General features: G+C 36.2%; 1 protein-coding gene across 3 annotated transcripts; it reads left to right on the forward strand.

Moving 5' to 3' along the window:
* The first annotated feature begins 5,942 nt into the window (after nt 1–5,942).
* LOC137960149 (protein OBERON 3-like) lies at nt 5,943–16,455 on the forward strand. 3 transcript variants are annotated; one of them, XM_068807653.1, is made up of 4 exons: nt 5,943–7,885; nt 14,687–15,233; nt 15,955–16,007; nt 16,114–16,455. In XM_068807653.1, exons 1-4 carry the CDS (start codon nt 6,106–6,108, stop codon nt 16,209–16,211), a joined length of 2,478 nt encoding a protein of 825 aa, XP_068663754.1. In that variant the 5' UTR covers nt 5,943–6,105; the 3' UTR covers nt 16,212–16,455. The 3 variants fall into 3 exon arrangements, with proteins under 3 accessions (XP_068663754.1, XP_068663755.1, XP_068663756.1); XM_068807654.1 differs by lacking the exon at nt 15,955–16,007 and having other exon boundaries at nt 16,168–16,455; XM_068807655.1 differs by lacking the exons at nt 15,955–16,007; nt 16,114–16,455 and having other exon boundaries at nt 14,687–15,419.
* Nucleotides 16,456–21,502: the final 5,047 nt, after the last annotated feature.

Genomic DNA, 21,502 nt, shown 5'->3' on the forward strand with positions numbered 1-21,502 from the left:
GTAATTAGTATTGTAGTTAGTAATGGTTGGTCCATTTGTCAACTCGATATCAACAATGTCATTCTTCAAGGCCGGCTCTCAAAAAATGTTTATATGACACAAACTTTGGGCTTTATTGATTCAAATAATCCAACTTATGTCTGCAAACTTCATAAAACTATATGTGGTCTCAAACAGGCTCCACGGGCATGGTATCATGAATTGCGTTAATTTCTTGTAGGTTTAGGTTTCAAGAATTCTTACTCTGATACCTCCCTCTTTATTCTCAATACTGGCAAACATGTTATGTTTCGACTGGTGTATGTCGATAATATTATTCTTACTGATAATAGTGATGACCTTATTTCTCAATTTATTGATTGTCTTGTTCAACATTTCTCTTTGAAAGATCTTGGCTTTCTTTCTCATTTCCTTGGAGCAGAGGTAGTTCTGCATCGCAATGACATATTACTCTTTCAAAGCAGATACATCCAAGAAAAAGAATCATATGGAAGATGCTAAAGCTATTCTCACACCATTGCCAATTAACTCTTCATCACTCACCATGACCTTGGGCTTTCCTCTTTTCTGATCCATCTCAGTTTCGTGAAGTAGTTGGCAACCTACAATATCTCTCTCTCACTCAGCTTGATATTTTCTTTATTATCAATAAGATATCCCAGTTTATACATCAATTGATTGACGAGCATTAGGTACTTGTTATATCAAACTTAGGTAATCTCATATTCTAGTTGTACAAACCGAAGTTGATGACATTGTATTTGGATCCACATATGAATTAACTTTGCTAAGAATTCTCATATTTCATGCAAAGTGAATCTGAAATGAGCATGATAGAAAATTAATTTCTTCCGAAGACTGCAAATTAAGCAGATAAAAGAAGGAATTTATATATATCTCAAACCGAATACATTAGGGAGTTATTAAAGAAATATAACATAGAGGAAGGAAGAAAATGTCTCAACTCCACTTAGTTCCACATGCAAAGATGAGGCAAAAAAGAGTTACACCAAACTAGATGTAAAGGGATATTTTTTCTCCTTTTAGGCTATTTGGATTCTAATTTGCAAGTAGCCTAGACAATAGAAAAAATACCTCAAGTACTTGTCAATTACTTAAAAAAATTGTTGGGTGTCATATTTCTCCAAGAAGCAAAAGTGTATGAGACTATCAACAAATTTGGGAGTGGAATAGCAGTCCTCCAGATAGTGTTGGGTTATGAACCATTATATAAATTATTTGTATTCTTACTATATATATTTTAATTTTCTATAGACTCATTTGAGATAAAAATTAAAATTAACCATAAAATTTTAATAAACCTATTTAGCACTTTTGTCTAGGTTTTACCTTTGTAGGACTTAACAGTTTAAGTGATCCAATACTGTATTTTTATTTTTATTAAAAAATAATTTTAATACATTCGATTGGCTTTACGACCAAGTGACAAATTGTTAGTATTTCCCCTCAATAAACTATATTAAATAATTAATAAATCACTAAACTGGATTACTTCAATCAACCATCAAATAAAGTGTAAATAAGACCAACCTTAACGGGTAGTTTATTTCAGTCTAATCATTGAGAAAACAGTTCAATACTTGGTACTTGGTAGATTCATTTGGTTAGGAGGTTCAGTTTTTAGCTGTGTTGCCTGTACCGCATTATTGATACACATTGGATAGTCTAAATTCCTATACTGATCAGTATATATCGGCCCATACATCCATCCATCGGCGTGTATCGGTTATTAGGGGATATATCAAATACCCAAAAGGCTGATACGCTTAGTGATGTTTTTTTTTTCCTTTAGGGGGGGTTAGTGCACAATGTAAGTGTGGAGGTAAAGTGGATTACAATGAAAAGTACTTTCCCTGGGAAAAGTGATATGGAATGTAAAGTACTTGTTTTTATTAGTGTGCGCAATGGAAAGTACAGTGTAAAATTCTTGTTTGTGTTAGTGTGCGTAATGGAAAGTGCAATGTAAAATACTTGTGTTAGTGTGCACAATAAAAAGTGTGGTTTAAAGTACATATAGATTATTTATTAAATAAAATATTTTGATATGTCTAACTATTAGAAAATTAAATTAATATTAGTTAATAAATAAAATATATTAAATATAATAATTAAACAAATGCTTACTTTTATATTATTAAAATTGTAATCAAATTTTAATTTTTTAATATCTAAATATAAAATAATTATACAAATATCGTACTACATAACTTACTACACAAATATTGTAATAATAAAAAGATACAAATATAACTCAATCACCTTTTTAATATAAAAAATTATATCTGTCCATACAAAAGTACAACACGAAAAATTTTTAGTGGCATTAAAACATAATTTATCAAATATTTATTTTAAAAATATTTTAATTATGACTATTAAATCACTAATTTAATATAATAATTATAAAATAAATATGTTAAATAAATAATAATTATTATTTTATAAATAAAAAATATAAATTATTATTTTTACGACGATGGATTAATTTTTCCTAAGTTAGGAAAAATTAAACTATCATCTTTTCACGGTGTGCGTCGTCTTCCTCAACGGCAGGACACTACGGCGACGGGCCAACAGGAAACGGCGACGGAGGCGACACTCCGACGGTACGCCGAGAGGCTTTGCGGCAAAGGCTCAGCCTCCCGTGCTCTGCGACAGAGGTCGAGAGGGAGAGGAGAGGGAGGCCGAGAGAGAAAATAAGCCGAAGGTCGCGAGTGAAAGAGAAATTTTTTTTCTTCGAAACCTCGTTCAACAGAGCTTCCTTCCCGACAGCCAAAGCCCGAGATGTAATTGAGCAATGACAAGTGAATTCAGAGCTCGACCCCTCTGAATTCACTTACCATTGCTTTATGCCTAAAATGGGGGGAAATGAAATTCATCTCTATTTTACTTTTCCCCGTCATTTACGCTACGCACTAATGGGTTTTGCCTCCGTTTCTCCGACGTAAGTGAAATACATTTCACTTAAGGGGGGGGTTAGTGCCCCAAAGTGGATTCTTGAAGATCAAGTCATGTCCAACATGAAGATCATGTCATGTCATGTACATGAAGATCAGGTAAGAATTTGTGTTAGTGTTGACGACTTCATGTGCACTGGAAAACAGTTTCTAGTGTTAGTGCCCCAACATGAGAAAAACATAAAAAACAAGAGAATTTCTAAACCTTTACAGTGCACTTAATTACAACATAATCCTTAAACCCCAAATTAGGTAAAACAACCATTATTACTACACGAATAAATTATTTAATGTATAATTAAATATACTAATATATTTATTAATTGAATTAGATATTTTATTATACATTAATATGGTAATTACATGAGCCAATGAAATAACTACATGATTAATTACAAATAATAAATAAATAACATTATAAATAACAAAAACGAAAGTAATACGTTGAGTTATTAATTTATTAATAACATATGATATACTTTAACCTAAAAATGAATAATTTAAGAGAAAAAAATGATCTAATCATAACTTTAACACACTATATATTTGTACATAACATATTTTATGTATTATTAATTATTAATATATTATCACAAATTTAAAACTATTGGTTTAATTAACTATAGCAATCGGATAATTATGCCAAAAATAATTTATCAAATATTTATTTTAACAATATTTTAATTATGACTATTAAATCACTATTTTAATATAGTAACTGTAAAATAAAAATAATTATTTATAAATAAAAATAATTAATTATAAATAAAAATAATTAATTATAAATAAAAATAATTAATTATAAATAAAAATAATTAATTATAAATAAAAATAATTAATTATAAATAAAAATAATTATTTATAAATAAAAATAATTATTTATAAATAAAAATAATTAATTATAAATAAAAATAATTAATTATAAATAAAAATAATTATTTATAAATAAAAATAATTATTTATAAATAAAATTAATTATTTTATAAATAAAATTAATTAAACCATCGTCGTCTTCCTCAGCTGCGAGCCAAAGGGCAACGACGATGGCAACGGCCAGCGACGACGGCGGGCAACGACGATGGCGACGGGGACGGGCTAGTAGGCAACAGCGACGGCCGGCGACGGAACGAGAGAGGGCTGCGGCAACACCGAGAGAGGGTTGCGGGAACGAGAGACGGTTGCGGAACGAAAGAGGGTTGCGGCAACACCGAGAGAGGGCTCCGAAACGAGAGAGGGTTGCGGCAACACCGAGAGAGGGCTGTGGAAATGAAACGGCAGAGAGGGTGTGCAGCAGAGAGCCCCCCGAGAGATAGCCCCACTCACCGAGAGAGAGCCCGCGCGAGAGTCATGTAGATGATTCTCAAAATCGGGCGGAAAACACTTTCCGCCCATTACTCTTGAGACATGAACTCGTGATTCATGTATATTCATGTACATGACATGAATTTCGGCACCCCCTAACAACATCAGGACATGAACTGCATAATGCGCATGAAGATCATGTCCTGAGTCATGTGCACTAACCCCCCCTAAATTGCGCACTAACAGTGCAGTTATTTGATCATAAAAAATCCTTATTAAGCTGCTTTAATCTTCTCTCTTTTCTCTTTCTGGGCTCAGAGAAGTCAAAATTGAACCATGGCAGCTTCCGACCTCTCTGAGTCTCAACAAGATCATGTGCGTTCTCAATTTGTCGTCGAAGAGAAGGAACCTTCACAGCTCCCCACCCTAAACAGAAAAGAACAGAAAAAAAAAAGTGTTTTGCTGCCTAAGAATAATTTGGCCACACAGGATACCAGTAACCAGAAAGTCTCCTTACATCCCGAAAAAGAGAGTTTAAACGGTAGAAAAATAAAGGAAAACAGTGTCCCAGAGACAGAGAGAACAGAAAACAAAAATTTTCTTTTCTCTTCCCATGGAAAATAAGAGAAAATTTTGAAAAAACAATAGAGTTTCATAGACGCGTTTATCCGCCACCCTTTATTCCGTCGCTTCGCCACAATGTTCTATTGAATCACAAAACTGCCTTTGACATCTCCGATGTCTTTCTTCTTTATTCCATTCTTTACTGCCTGGGTCGACATTAAAATGAGCTCAATCCGAGAATAAGGCAAAAGATTCAGCAAACAGTCCTAGGTAGTGAAAGAGGGGAAAGTCTTCCTGAAGATGGTAACCGAAACCGATTTTGGTAATTTGCGACGAAAAGTGCAAGGCATGGGCAAGGCCTACCTGTCCGATTCTGAATAAATGGAAAGCAATTATTTTACTGAAAGAGGGGAAAAGACAAGGAGGAGACGGCAACAAGTCGGCGGTGGGCGCGAGGAAATGCCACACTTGGTTGACTTCCGTATCGCACTTTAACTATCCGCCTTCTCCATAGTTACCAAAACGCCATTGCTTGACCTTTTTACTCTGAACGAACGGATAGATCTTCTCGTTGCCATGCCCCAAAAACCTTGGTTTGGCACAAATTGAGTTGTATCCACGGTACAGAGCAGAGAGATTTCTTGCTTCGTATCGGGGCGACATTTAGCAGAGAGATACCGGATGCCCCAAAGTTGCATAAAACGTAGGCCGAGGTTTTTACCTGTGATGGGCACTTCGGGTTTTCATATCTGCCAACACCTTACCCCTGTCCACCGTATAACCAGCAGGGCAAACATCCGATAAGGCGACCCGTCCAGGAAATGACTGTCCCACTATCAAATCCACCGGCGACGAGAACTGCAAAAAAGACTGGCGTTTTAGTTATTTTCAACTGCCTTAATGGCAATTCGTATGTTCGATATTCTCCTCTTGCAACTTGTTAAGTCGTAAGTCGTAGCGGAGGGACCGGTTCGGGGGACACTGAGCATCTAACATCGGTCAGCAGTCAAGACGGGTCATTTATGTAATTTGATGCTGTGGTCGCCTTCAGCTTGCTGCCTAGTGTGTAAAAACGCCAGGAATCATTCCTTTGGCACCGAAAATGGAGTCGTCGAGTCTAGACTCCTGACTCCTGTGAGGAAAACTTGCTACCAAGGGACGGGGGGCAAGGGTTGTTGGGAGTTCAGATCACCGGAGAAGCAGCGTTTCCGTCTTCATTAACCTTCAACAAAGGTACGTTTGAGTAACTAATATCTGCGTCATGTTCGTCAGGAACGATCTGCCGAACGGGTTCTCGGCTGGTCCTGAAAACCTCTCTGCGAAGCCTAAAAGTTCTCTTCCGGTACATGATCTTGAAGACCGAGATGAGAAGATGGAATTTTTGGTGATGGCTAGTCGTCTTTTGCCGGAATCCGATGTGGGTAATTCTGTTTTTTCTTCCAGACCGTCGAAAATGGGCTCTCAGGAGTTGACTTTGAGCTACCTATGCGATAACCCTAAACTGGGTATTCTAGATAAAGAGGCTTCAGGTACAAACCTTCTTGGGTCTTTGGAAAGAGGCAGATATAAGGGCAAGGAGGTTGCTTCTGATTCTCCTGAGGACAACCATAGATGGGTTGAGAGAGATTTCTTACAATTAAATGAAAACAAGGGGTCTAAGAGAGGGGTGTTATGTGGTAACGCTGAAAGTGATGGTAAAATGTGCGAGAAAAAACCGAAGATAGAGGCCCTCAATCTGTCTCTAGCACTTCCTGATGTATCGCTCTCCCTAGCTTCGTCAAACCCAGTGCCGAATCCTAAGAACACTCACAGTGTTCAATCCTGGGCCCCGTCGACTAACAATACCCGTACAAGTTCTGATGATTTTACCGCCTCCCTCTCTTATTCTTATCCTCACCAGCTTTCCCATAATCCAAGTTGCTCTCTCACTCGAAATTCCACCGAGAATTATGAATATTCCATTGGGAGTGTCAGGAGGGAGACTGATCAAATTTGGTACTGTGGAGAAGGAACCAACGGATCAGTTCATAGTAGGTTCAAACCCGCTGAAAATGGTGTTAATTTCTCAAACCATACTAACCGAAATAACAATCTTTACAGAACCACCAGCTCTGAAAACCATTCATTCTTCCCTACAGAATTACCGGCAAGACCCAGGAAAGATGCAGTTTCATCCGACTCCAGAGGCAAAGCTTTGGTCAATTCAGATACTGGACCTGATAAGATTTTACGAGATATAGTTTGTGAGTCAGTTCCTGTCATGGCCCAGATACTTCAAGAGGTGACAAACGATACATTAGATGCTGCAAAGGAGCATCTCAAAAGTCTACTGGTGGGATCTGAAAAGCGGGAGGAATTTGCAAATTTGCAGAGGCGGCTTGAGAGGAGAAGTGACTTGACTGCTGGGACACTATCGAAATGCCACAAGGTCCAATTAGATGTCCTGAGCACCATTAAAACAGGCGTTGTGGATTATATAGTAGGGAAGACTGTGGTTCCTACAAACGAGTTGATTGAGATCTTTTTGCTATCAAGGTGTAGGAATATTAATTGCAAAAGTGTATTGCCTGTTGATGATTGTGATTGCAAGATTTGCTCTACAAAGAAGGGGTTCTGTAGCACCTGTATGTGTCCAATTTGTATGAACTTTGATTGTGCCTCAAATACTTGTAGTTGGGTTGGGTGTGATGTGTGTTCACATTGGTGTCATGCTATATGTGGCATTCAGATGAACCTTATCAGGCCAGGCCAGAGCTCAAAAGGATCCACAGGGACCACAGAGATGCAGTTCAATTGTCTTGGATGTGGGCATGCTTCAGAATTGTTTGGGTTTGTTAAGGAAGCATTTATGTCGTGTGCCAAGGGTTGGGGTTTAGAAACTCTTATAAAAGAGCTTGACTGTGTGCGAAAGATCTTCCACGCGAGTAGAGATCTTAAAGAAAAAGAGTTGCACAATAAAGCAGAGGAGCTGCTGTCCAAGCTTAAAAAGAAACTCATCATTGCATCAGATGCCTGTAATGAGATACTGCTGTTTTTCAAGTGTAAGTTTCTTAACCATTTTAATGTGGATGCTTTTCTTTGTAGTTTCAATCTGGGTCCTTCAAACTTTTGTTTCTAGATTATCACTGAAAGATATCTCTTTATTTTCTAAATGTCATATTTTCTTCTCATCTCAGGTTACCCAACATAAATTTCCTTATCTCTGAAATTTATCTGTATTTTATCACCCTTCTTCCTATTTGTTCTTTCTTCTCTCTTTGCAGGGTTACATATTTGTTCACTAACCTAGCAAGTTGCTATTTCAATTTTGTTGGAACAGAAGTAGAATTCTAAAAGAGGCAAATTTCTATCTTCTTGTTTTTCTTATCCTCCTTTTCTCTCACATTTAGTTTCTTATTCGTTATTCTTTTCATTCTTCTATCTCCATTATGAGTAGTTCAAGTAGCTATAGTTTGGAAAGATTATTCTAGTCTAATCTTAGAAAGAGATATCCAAAACTATCTTCCCGTACCCAAAGTAGTAAAACTATGGTCCTCATTCTTTGTGGTCATTTCCTGGTTACAAATTTTACACTGCTGCCTTCAATTACTTCCACTACTAGTCTCTTTTGTTGGAAGGTAGGAACTATTAGATTCACTCTATGGTGAATTTTTGAACATGACTATACTGGCTGCTATGTCCGCTACCTGTGGCAGCATAGTTTTCTGGTGGAAAGGATTCTATTCTAGGAAAACTTAAGCTCAATTAATCAGTTTTACATTAATCTCACAATTACTTTTTTGCTTTGACGATAAATCAGATTTAATTTGGTTATCAAGAAAAAGGTTTGAGTCTCTGTTCCATGAAGGTATACGTGTTTTTATTAGTGAACTCTCACAGCCCAGGCAGGAGGGAATGGAATCTAAAATGCCTGATAAAATATGACGCTCTATGTTGGCCACTTCTTGTTTTAAAATCCTGCCAAAGCCCCTGAAGTTTGGATTTAGAGTTTATTTAGTTTTTTACATGGTTTCCAATATACCTACAAAACAATAATGTTTAACATGTTAATTTTGTCTTAAAGCCAAGAATCTAGGCCTACTGAAATGCTGAGGAAAAGTTGGGTCTCAGTTTGGTAAGTAGACACTTTAACTAGATGTTGAATACAAGGAAACAGCAAACAGCTTGAGGAAAACTATGGGGTACCCACAGTCAAGAAGGAGAGAAACATCCAAAGTTGTTTTAGATGGTTTTGGGCATGTTAGACATGATTAAGCATTGCATCAGTTGGAAGGTTTTGTCCATGTGGATTCTGGGGACTGTAAAAGACAATGAGAAACTCAAGAATGACATGGGTGAAATGTTTAGGAAAGACTTGAAGAATGGCCAACCTACAATGAAACTAAAATATGATAGAGCAGAACAGGGAAGGGTGTTTATTGTAGGTAGGGCAAAGTCCTAATGATGATGATAATGGAGTAGTTTATATGAACTTGTCACATGCACCAAGGTTGAAAAAACTTCAATATTTTGAGTATGCATTTTATTATGCATTAATTTTTTAAGTATCTCTAAAGATGCCTTTAGAATATTCACACACTTTCCTTCAAAAAAAAAAAGATGCCTTTAGAACGGAGTTGCTTTGAGTTGATCGATCTAACTTTGCACTGTAAATTCAGAGTGCTAACTGAATTTTCTCTTACTACATAATTTAAAAACGTTAGGATCAAAATCTTACTATATTAAATAATTTTTTTATATGATACAAATCTTAATTTTTTTAAAAAAATTAAAACATATCGGAGGCCAATGGAGAGTTCCATTTCTGAGGCTCTTTGCCTTTCAGGATATATAGAAACAAATTGAATCTACAGAGGCATTGTCACTTTGAGATCCTCACCCTATTATCTATGTTAGGTTTTGCTGCATGGGGCATTGTGACTGTGAGGTCCTCACCCTATTATCTATGTCAGGTTTTTCTACATGAATGCAGCCTTCTATTTTGCTACATCATTTACTGACTCTATTGGTAGTTGGCGTTTCTTTAAGTCTCTCCTCACCTCTTTAAATTGTTAAAGTTGGGTCCAAATCCATCCTAAAATGACTGGCCAATGTTACGATGCCTCTTTATAAGGAATAAGCTCAAGACCTTTCTAAAATTTGATCTGTATTCATGTAAGCTTTTTTTGTGGTTGCTGCACATGGATAATTTTTTGGTGTAGGCTCACGTAGTAGTACCTACTCTGATATCATGTGAAAGATGGGCTAAGGTCTATTCCAAGATAACTAGCTGAAATTAGGATGTCTCTTCTCAAGTAAGTTGGGGTTCGTTCTAATCCTTGGTCCATGTCAGATATTTTAACATAAACTATATCATTTTTGGGTGTCCATTGTTTCTTGTCTGCCCTTCAACTCACGTCAACAATACTCTTCTCTTAAATAAACTGTTAGATCTTATCAAGTATGCTAGAACCATTAGAATTAAGCCGCCAAGTCAATATTGTAGGCCCTGAAAACATGTCAGGAAACTAGAACAGTAAGCTGTGAAGTTTAGGAGTGGAGAGAATCACCACTTGTTTACAGATTTGTATGTTTGACAATTTTTCATTTCTTACCACTCTGATGCAACTAAATTTTAGCTTTAAAAATAAGACTCTTTTCCATCCCTTGAGTTTGTACTAACAATTTTTCTTATATCACTACTTTGATGTGTTTTCTGATTCTGAATGTCTTGAGATAGTGGGCATTTGGGTGGGACATTCTCTAATCCTATATTTTCTCCATAAGTGAAAATTCTAGGATTCTGCTAAATTGTTGTGCGTGTGAACCCTTGAAATCCTTGGCCCACATTCTTCGTCTAGGCTTATTATGATGTGATAACTTCTTGTCCTTTAGGTAGTGTTTTTGGTATCATTTGTTTCTTCCCCTCTTTCAACAGACATTACTTTCTACCTCACTAAGCTATATGCTAAATACCTTGTAAAAGTTGAGGTTTTAGGTGGTGGAAGGAGAGAGTAGTGAGAAGGAGAGAGAAGGAGAAGAGAGAGATTGAGAAAAGTTCCAAAGAGCACGACCCCCAATTCTATTTAATGAGTAGAGTTGAGCAAAATTATAAGAATACCCCTATACATTCAATAATGCTTATTCTCCTTATATCTTCCTAACTATGTGTCCTATGTACATGAAAATTAAACCATAGACATAATTCAATGCATAGAACAAGATTATGTTTAGAAATAAAACTATGAAAGTAGTAAAATGACCAAAATATTCCCCTTGGACATATTTTCTAACACTCCCCTTCAAGCTAGAGCGTATATATCCAGGAGTCCTTGCTTACTTAGAGCCTCGGTGAAGATATCTCGTAGCTATTTCCAGATCGGACAAATGGGGTAACTATCTCTTTCATCACAACATCTCGAATAAAGTGACAGTCTACTTCTATGTGTTTTGTCTTCTCATGGAAGACTGGAATGATTGCAATGAGGATAGTTGCTTGATTATCATAGAACACACTCATCGGTTCACTGTGGTAGAAACCCAATTCCTGTGAGACGGATTTGACACACATCAACTCACTCACTATGTGAGTCATTGCCTTGTATTCAGCTTTAGCACGAGATCATGCCACACCATTTTTTTTTTTTTTTTTACTTTTTCAACTGATGAGGTTGTCTCCTAAGAAAACACAATAACCAGAGGTTGACTTCCTGTCCAGTTTGGAACCAGTGTAATCTGCATCAGAGAAAACTTCAATCTTCATATGACCATTGGGTCTAAAGAAAAGACTCTTACCTGGTGTCCCTTTAATATACCTCAAAATTCTTGGCACGGTTTCTAGATGTATTTTGTGAGGATGCTCCATAAACTGACTCACTATACTCACTGCAAATGAAATATCATGTCTAGTAATTGTGGCAGATATGAACTTACCCACTAACTTCTGATTTTGTGTTCTGTCATTTAATTCTGCACTCTAATCACGTGAAGATTATGTCCCACATCCATTGGAGTATCAGTTGGTTTGGCTCCCAGCAAACCATGCTCTTGGAGTATATCAGTTATATATTTTTGTTGTGTCATTACAACTCCTTTGCCACTGCAATGCTTAGAAAGTATTTCAATGGCCCCAAGTCCTTGGGTTGAAAAATTGTAGCTAAGTGAGACTTAGTGTCCTCTATACCAGAAATATCACTCCCAGATAGAATAATGTCATCTACATAATAGCACTACAATTCCAGATGACTTCTTCATTAACTCCTCGAGAATCCCATAGTTATTACAACTTTGCTGAATTTTTCAAACCAAGCTCATTGACTCTGCTTTAGCCTATAAATTGCTTTCTTGAGTTTACAAACTTTATCTTTTTCTCCCTTAGTAACATACCCCGAAGGTTGTTCCATGTATACCTCTTCTTCCAAATTACCATACAAGAAGTCATTTTTTATGTCTAATTGACATAAGGGTCATCCTTGATTCACTGCAACTGAGATCAAAATACGAACAAAAGATAACTGGACAACAAGTGAAAAAGTCTCAAACACATCTATGCCATAAGTTTGAGTGTACCCTTTAGCTACCAACCGAGCTTTATACCGCTCAACCGAGCCATCAACATTATTTTTTGCCATATACACCCATTTGTAACCAACAACTATTACCCTGAAGGTAAACACATAGTTTCCAGGTACCCCGATCTACTAATGCTTCCATTTCACCATCCATAACTTGCTTTTGTTGGAGGGATAAAAAAGCTTCCTGTACTAATGAAAGAATAGTGCTGGTAGAGATGGACAAAACAAACTTTTTATAGTTGTCAAATAAGGAACCAAAGACACAGAATGAAATAGTAGATACCATGTACCTTTTCTGACACTTTTCCTAAGTGCAATAGGAAGATGTAAGTCACTAACATCAGGATCCTTAGATGATTCAGAGTCATGGTCTGATGTGAGAGAGGAATCTGAAGCCTAAGATGAAACTTCTTTCCTACGCTTATACTCCTGTAAATGTTTCTCAACAATGACAGCTTGTGAAGGTCCAATGGGTTCATCAACTGGTATAGGAATAACATATCCATGGTTAGAAGGTACAATGGGAGCTAAGGATAAAGAAGTAGACATAGAGAAGGGATCATTTTCAAAAAATGTAACATATGCTGACATAAAGGTTTTTTTAGTGGATGGGCAAAGACATTTATATCCCTTCTATGTTCAAGAGTATCCAAAAATATACATTTAACAGGTCCTAGTGACAACTTATCTCTGGAGGTCCCAATACATGTGCAAAATAGACACAACCAAACATCCAAGGAGAGATCGGAAATAGTGGAACTAATGGTAAAAGGACCTGAATAGGAATTTTACCTTATTGATAAAAAAAAAGGCAGTAAGTACAAAATCACCCTAGTAGGACTTGGGTATATTCATGTGTATCATCGTTGTCCTAGCAACTTCCAATAAATGACGATTCTTATGTTTAGCCACTCCATTTTGTAGAGGAGTGAAAACACAGAACGTCTGATGAATAATTCCTTGGCTTTGACAAAAATATGAAATTTATGATTCATGAATTTCAAGGCCATTGTCAATATGTAAAATATGGAGTAATGCAGCAAACTGACTCTTTATTTCATTGTAAAGTTTGAATACATAAAAAACCTTAGATTTCTCCCTAAGGAGGTAAATCCAAGTGCATGTACAAAAATCATCAATAAAGAAATAAAATACCTATGGCCAAACTAACTATTCATAGGACAAGGACCCTAGATGTCGAAGTGTACAATCTCAAACAAATGACTAGATTTGTAAGGTGAGACTTGGAAGGAACTTTTGTGATGTTGGCCTAGTTGACATGACTCACACTGAAATGAAAGATTAGAAGGAAACTCTAGGAAAACATGAATTAGTTTTGTTGCAGATAGATGACCTAGTCGCAAGTGTCACTATAGAGGAGAATCTACCGAGTGTAATGCCTGAATGTTATTTGGTCGGTGGCTATCCATATAATATAGTCCATCCCTTTCATGAGCAGAACCAATCATTTTCTTCGTTGCAAGATTCTAAAAAACACAGTGAGTAGGATAAAAAGTGAGAGAACTATTCATAGATTTGGCTAGCCGACTATAGATAACAAATTTAAAGGAAATTTGGGGACAAGAAACACTGACTGAGGAGATAAGGAGGCTAGAGTGATATTACGTACTCCTTGTACTAGAGAGGTAGATCCTTTAGCTTGATTTACATTTTTTATATAATAAGAAAATAGTAACGACATACCTAACATATGCCTAGAGGTCCTTGACTCAAGAACCCAGGATGGTGGTGAGTGAACATGGTAGGCTGACATACCTGAGCTAGCACCAATAGGTATAGAAACAAGGATGAAAGTATGAACTACAGATGCTGAAGGTGAGGTAATAGAGATTTGAGCCATCCGCTGTGCAATCTATTGTTGTTGTTGTATCAGTTGTTGCATCTCATCCGGAGTTCTTGATGTAACAGAGGTAGAAGAGTTAGAATGACCACTCCCACTATCATGGATAGTGGAGTTAGCCCATGCTGGAATCCCATGTGAAGATCATCTATAGGATTGAGAAAAGCTCTAAAGAGAGCTCATTGGCCCCCAGCTCTATTTAATGAATAGGGTTTGAGCAAAATTACAAGAATACCCCTATACATATAGTAGTACTTGTTCTCCTTTTATCTCCCTAATTATGTATCTTATTTACATGAAAATTAAACCATAGATATAACTCGATGCATAGAACAAGATTACATATAGAAATAAAACTTTGGAAGTAGTGAAATAACCAAATATCCCTGGACATATTTTCTAACACGCCTTTTCTACTCTTTTCACAGATGGTGGCACAGAATTTTCTAATTCAGGCAGCTCCTCCAAAGAATTGGCTCAAATGGCAGGTCCTGGCCCAAGGGTGGAAGTTGCTATTCCTCCTCCCATATCTGACCTATCAAGCCTCACTTGCAACATAAGCAAAGATACTCAGCAACACATACAACCAAGCAAAAACGAACGTCAGGAGAAAAAGCTTGAGCCAGAACTGAGATATGGGATTTTGAAGAAGGATGAGTTTGACAGCCTTGAAACCATTGTACGCATAAAAGAAGCAGAAGCAAGAATGTTCCAAAGTAAGGCAGATGATGCAAGAAGGGAAGCTGAGGGGTATGGACAGTTGGTTCGTGTAAAGAGTGAGAAGCTTGAGGAAGAATATACTGGGAAGCTTGCCAAGCTGTGCTTGCAGGAGACTGAGGAGAGAAGGAGAAAGAAGCTTGAAGACCTCAACATGTTGGAGAACTCACAATGTGATTATTACAAGATGAAGTTGAGGATGGAAGCAGACATTGCAGGTTTGTTAGAAAGGATGGAAGCCACAAAGCAGCAATTGGTGTAAGTAATATCGACTACAACCATTATGTATGATGATAATGATAATTTTCTCGATGTTTCTTTTTTGCCTTTGGTCTTTTTTCCTACTTTATTTTTTGGTGCCATGCTTTAAATTGCTGGTCTGTAGATTTTTTTAATGTTAAATAGCAAAGTTGCTTCCTTGTGTTTAGTGATTTTTCATGTTCACTTTACATGGTTGATGGTTGTGGACATATTTAATCTCTCCCTTCTTTGAATGAATGTCTCTGAAGTGAATCCGTGATGCATAAGTTTGCCAAATATATAGTACTCGGATTCGATTCGCGTTCAGGTGCATCGCGTTAGTTGGCCAAGTAAGCAGTAATTCTGAGATCGCTTATGGCTTAGTTTTAATACTTTCAAGGGAAACAACGACAAACGTCAGCAAGCTTCCGCTGGGAAAGCGCAGCACCGGTGGGGTAAATTATTCACGAGCACCATCAGCAGATTCTTTCTCCCTACTTACGTCCCTTTTCTATCCCCTTGCTTCATCAAGAAAGTCTCTTCTTTCCATAGATCATCTCCGACTGTCGTTCTGCATTTCTGTGGCATTTACTACGAGCAGTAATTGTGGGTTGTAAGATGTTAACACCTGCGTAAAATTTTCTTATTTTCTTCGCCATTGTTCAGATTGATCCTGTGAGAATGTGATTGGACTGGCTTTTTTAGTTTTTGTTTTAATACTATAATGGTTACATCGCAGGCAAGAGAACCAAGTTTCTTCAGCATTTTGGAGGGTAAATGTTGAAAAGGAAGGTTCAATTCATATTCAATGGATTTGACCAATGTCTTCATTGCTATGCTTTCATCATTCTTTGACTCATTTTAGTGTTGATTTTTGTTAAACTTCAATCATCAACAGGAGAGAGATTATGGTCCTCACTCGTGAGCTCCCATCTTTGGCATCGTATGACAGCAGGTGGCAGGAGATATATGTTATGTTTGTGTCGTCATGCTTAAGATTTGAGTCTAAGGGATCCTTATCTCAGTAAGAGCCTATAGAAAATTCAATTATGTTCTCCCAAGGAAGGAGGAGTAACAACTTTGGCCGAGGAAGAGGAAGAGGTGGCAGGTCATGTGGTAGAGGTAGAGGAAGAAGTGGTGGTGCAATTCTTCTAATGCTGGTCAAAATAGGAAGCCTACCTTTTGTAGTTTGATTAACCATGTGGTAGAGAGGTGTTGGAATCTACATAGTAAATTGGATTTTTTCGAAGCTAATCAAGCATTTATCTCTATTGTAGAAACTAACGAAAAGTCCCTTTAAATCTTTCAAAAGGTAAACTCTTTATAGAAGAGGATTATAATCTGTTCGATAAAATTAAACATTAATGGTTACCCCTCAAAGTGTTCCTACAACTACAGTTGTTATTGCTGGCACGTACTCTCGTCTCATGTTCTAGTTTTTCTCTTTGGATTATTGACTTAGGAGTTTTTAAACATCTTACCGGTAAAATTAGAAATTTATCTTCATTGTCTCCTTGTACTACAGATCGATTTGTATCTATTGCAGATAGGTCCCAAACCAAAGTTTAGGGTACTGGTACTTCTACCATATCCTCTTCCTTATCACTTTCCAATGCCTTGTTTGTTCTACAGTTTTGCACTAAATCTCATGTTTGTTAGCCAATTAACATAGAAGCTAAATTGTTCTATAACATTTTTTTCCTTTACATTATGTGTTTTAAGACATTAAGACGAAATAGGTGATTGGTGGCCGCCATGAGAGGGGGTATTTACTTCCTGGAGTCTTCAATTTTGACAGCTATAGCAACAACAAATCAATAAGTAAATCAGTGGTATAATTAGGTTGGCCATCCGTCCTTGTCAAGTTTTCCTTCTTTTAAATATCTTACTTAGTTATCTTATGAGTTTTGTGAGCTTGGGAAGCATCACGGATTTGCTTTCCTATTCATGTAAGATAAAGTATCTTCAAGCTCTGTTTTTTTATTTCACTCAGACGTTTGAGGACTAGTCAACGGCCAAATATTTCTCAATCCAAATATTGTTTTTATTTGTGGATGATTATTCTATAGTGTCGTGTTTATACTTAATGAAAGATATATCAAAAGTGTTTACTATCTTTGAATCTTTTTGTTCCATGGTAGAAAACCGAATTTCATAAGAAAATTCAGGTTTTTTATCTAATAATGATAAAAAGAATTCTCTTCTCAATTTCAATCTATGTAAAAAAAGGGTCATTTATCAATCATCTCTTGCTTATATACCACAATAGAATGATGTTTAAGAAAGAAAAAATAGGCACCTAGTGAATATTGCAAGGACTCTCAAGTTGTCCATGAATGTTCCTCAATTATATAGACCATATATTGTTCTTACTACATTTTTTCTTATTAATAGAATGCCTTCTAGTGTCTTGTAAGATTTGATAAAGCCCAAATTTATGTAAATACCGAGCCATGGGAAAGGTACAAATTCTAATTTGGGGGACATTTATTTTTAAAAGTCTAAGGGGTGCCAACTTAAGGGCATAAGTGGCAATTGATTTAGTTTTTTGAGAAAACTAGGGGACACCACTTTGGACATGTGACGATAATTTCCTTCTAGGATTCATCGACTTTCAACCTTGAGGACAAGGTATCATACTTAAGAGGGATAGAATGATAGAAACCCAAAAATACCCTCAAAGAGACAAAAGAAGAAGAAAAGTAGAAAACAAGAAGACAAGAAAAATATAATTAGAAGCCATAACAAAATAGAAAGTGCCACCTTCAAGAAACGAGGGGCATAGGGTTTGAGGGAGAAAAAGGAAGATGCCAAGGGATCACGGGGCCTGAGAGCAAAAAGGGGAAATGCCCCCTATTCTCGATAAGATAAGATCCTAAATTGATGTAATCTTTTAATTCCTAGAATATCGCTTGGATTTATGTAATCCTTTCAATTTCCTAGAATCTCTCCTTGAGTTATGTAATCCTAGTTAATTAAGGAGTTCTCCAAATAATGTTATAAATGGATGTGTTGGTTGAAGGAAGAACACCAGTCAAGCCGTGACTAAATCTCTTTTTCCCATCTCAAATTCATGCCTAGCACCTCTTGCCTATTTTTTCATCTCTTCTTCTCTGTTTTCCTTTTAGATCTCTCTTGCTCCCTTTTTTCCTCTCCTTCACTTCTCTCTGCTTCCTTTCTCTCTTATTCCAAACCTCTTAAAGATGTGTGAGTGATATTCTATGTAATTAAGTGGAATGACATAGGGTAAAACTATGTAAAAGTTTGAGTTCTCTTTTTCCCTTCATGTACTAATGCTTCCGGCCTGCTCATCTATAAATAACGAAGTGAGGGGGAGAGCTCATAACGTGCTCTCTTTTCCCCCTAAAACCCTAATTTTATATCAAGCTCATCCTACTCTGGCTTGCCCTCTTTGATCTATTTTCTCTCTTCTACTTTTTCTCTTTTCTTCTTCTTCTAAACCCTAGACCTTCTAATGATGAAACACTAGAATATAACATGTCATCAGAGTAGGGATTCTAGGGTTATAAACCAAAAGTTGTTCAAAGGTATTGAAGTATGCAAAGGAGACAACATTCCAGCCATTAGAGGAGGTACAATGTTGGTCTTTTTCAAATTTCAACAAGGCCCTACATCAGACAAGTGGTTGAAATCCATTTTTTACTATCTTAAATCATTCAAAGTCATGTTAGAATCAATACTAGATCCGTTTTAATGACAGTTACCCCTCATGCAAAATCGAGTAGTTTTGAGTTTGGTGCATGCCTGAATTCAGAATTTTGTTGAACTCCTTGATGTTGTCTTGTATATCGTAAATTCATGTTCATGAATTCGTAAACTCCTTTTGAATCCCAATTTAATTCTCCCTTAGTTGCTAACTTAATTGACTCTCTAATCTCTTAAAACCCTAAGTTGGGGTTTGAAAGTTTTTTTTTACTCAAACACACTTCTTTAACATAAATAAAAGACTAAAATAACTAAAACCTCTATAAACAGACACACTTCTTTGTCACTCCCCCAAAGAGTCCTATAAGATTTTGCCGTATTAATTATTGCTCTATAAAACTTTTTTCTGTAAAAATCATGTAAAACTATTCCTTTTGCCGGGGGGTAAAGGTCCTACCCTATCCTCCACTATGTGAGAATCCCACATAAAATTCTATAATTTTAAATATTATAAAATTACATTAATATAATATGAATATTTAAAAAATAAAATTAATATATTAGATTATATAATTAAATTAGGAATGGCATTCATTTTCTAAATAGCTAAGTACAAAAGCAATATATAGTTTAAACATTTACATAAAAATTCAAATATATATTTAAAAACTTACTAATTACTACTAATTGCTTCTTAACCATTTAGGGACATTCAAGGGGATATAGAAATTTACTCTCTTACAAAAACAAAGTCGACGTAACTATGACACTTAACGCAAAACCAAATACATGATACAGTAAGATGTCTTCAGAATCTTTTGTAGGCCATCTTTTGTTGTTCTACAAGTAGATAGTTTAGGTGCCGGCCTACATATGAGTACCCGCTCTGATACCATGTTAAATTGGGTCGAAGACCCTATCCCAAAATGACTACCAAACTTAGAAAACTTTTTTACCAATTAATAAACTCAAGATCTTTGTACTTACTAATCTATGTGGGACTATTTCTTAACATAGACCATATATTGTTCTTACTATATTTTTTCTTATTAATAGAATGCCTTCTAGTGTCTTGTAAGATTTGATAAAGCCCAAATGTATGTAAATACCGAGCCATGGGAAAGGTACAAATTCTAATTTGGGGGACATTTATATTTAAAAGTCTAAGGGGTGCCAACTTAAGGGTATAAGTGGCAATTGATTTAGTTTTTTGAGAAAACTAGGGAACACCACTTTGGACATGTGACGATAATTTCCTTCTAGGATTTATCGACTTTCAACCTTGAGGACAAGGTTGATACTCAAGAGGGATGGATTGATAGAAACCCAAAAATACCCTCAAAGAGACGAGAAGAAGAAAAGTAGAAAACAAGAAGACAGGAAAAATATAATTAGAAGCCATAACAAAATAGAAAGTGCCACCTCCAAGAAATGAGGGGCATAGGGTTTGAGGGAGAAAAAGGAAGATGCCAAAGGATCACGGGGCCTGAGAGCAAAAAGGGGAAATGCCCCCTATTCTTGATAAGATAAGATCCTAAATTGATGTAATCTTTTAATTCCTCGAATATCTCTTGGATTTATGTAATCCTTTCAATTTCCTAGAATCACTCCTTGAGTTATGTAATCCTAGTTGATTAAAAAGTTCTCCAAATAATGTTATAAATGGATGTGTTGGTTAAAGGAAAAACACCCGTCAAGTCGTCACTAAATCTCTTTTTCCCATCTCAAATTCATGCCTAGCACCTCTTGCCTATTTTTTCATCTCTTCTTCTCTGTTTTCCTTTTAGATCTCTCTTGCTCCCTTTTTTCCTCTCCTTCACTTCTCTCTGCTTCCTTTCTCTCTTATTCCAAACCTCTTAAAGTTGTGTGAGTGATATTCTATGTAATTAAGTGGAATGACATAGGGTAAAACTATGTAAAAGTTTGAGTTCTTTTTTTCCCTTCATGTACTAATGCTTCCAGCCTGCTCATCTATAAATAACAAAGTGAGGGGGAGAGCTCATAACGTGCTCTCTTTTCCCCCTAAAACCCTAATCTTATATCAAGTTCATCCTACTCTGGCTTGCCCTCTTTGATCTATTTTCTCTCTTCTACTTTTTCTCTTTTCTTCTTCTTCTAAACCCTAGACCTTCTAATGATGAAACACTAGAATATAACATGTCATCAGAGTAGGGATTCTAGGGTTATAAACCAAAAGTTGTTCAAAGGTATTGAAGTATGCAAAGGAGACAACATTCCAGCCATTAGAGGAGGTACAATGTTGGTCTTTTTCAAATTTCAACAAGGCCTTACATCAGACAAGTGGTTGAAATCCATTTTTTACTATCTTAAATCATTCAAAGTCATGTTAGAATCAATACTAGATCCGTTTTAAAGACAGTTACCCCTCATGCAAAATCGAGTAGTTTTGAGTTTGGTGCATGCTTGAATTCAGAATTTTGTTGAACTCCTTGATGTTGTCATGTATATCGTAAATTCATGTTCATGAATTCGTAAACTCCTTTTGAATCCCAATTTAATTCTCCCTTAGTTGCTAACTTAATTGACTCTCTAATATCTTAAAACCCTAAGTTGGAGTTTGAAAGTTTTTTTTTACTCAAACACACTTCTTTAACATAAAT

This window comes from Aristolochia californica, unplaced genomic scaffold (assembly GCF_029961685.1).
Source record: "Aristolochia californica isolate CCGP_79_NKW_82.1479 unplaced genomic scaffold, dmAriCali1.0.hap1 SCAF_3, whole genome shotgun sequence".
Lineage (NCBI taxonomy): Eukaryota > Viridiplantae > Streptophyta > Magnoliopsida > Piperales > Aristolochiaceae > Aristolochia > Aristolochia californica.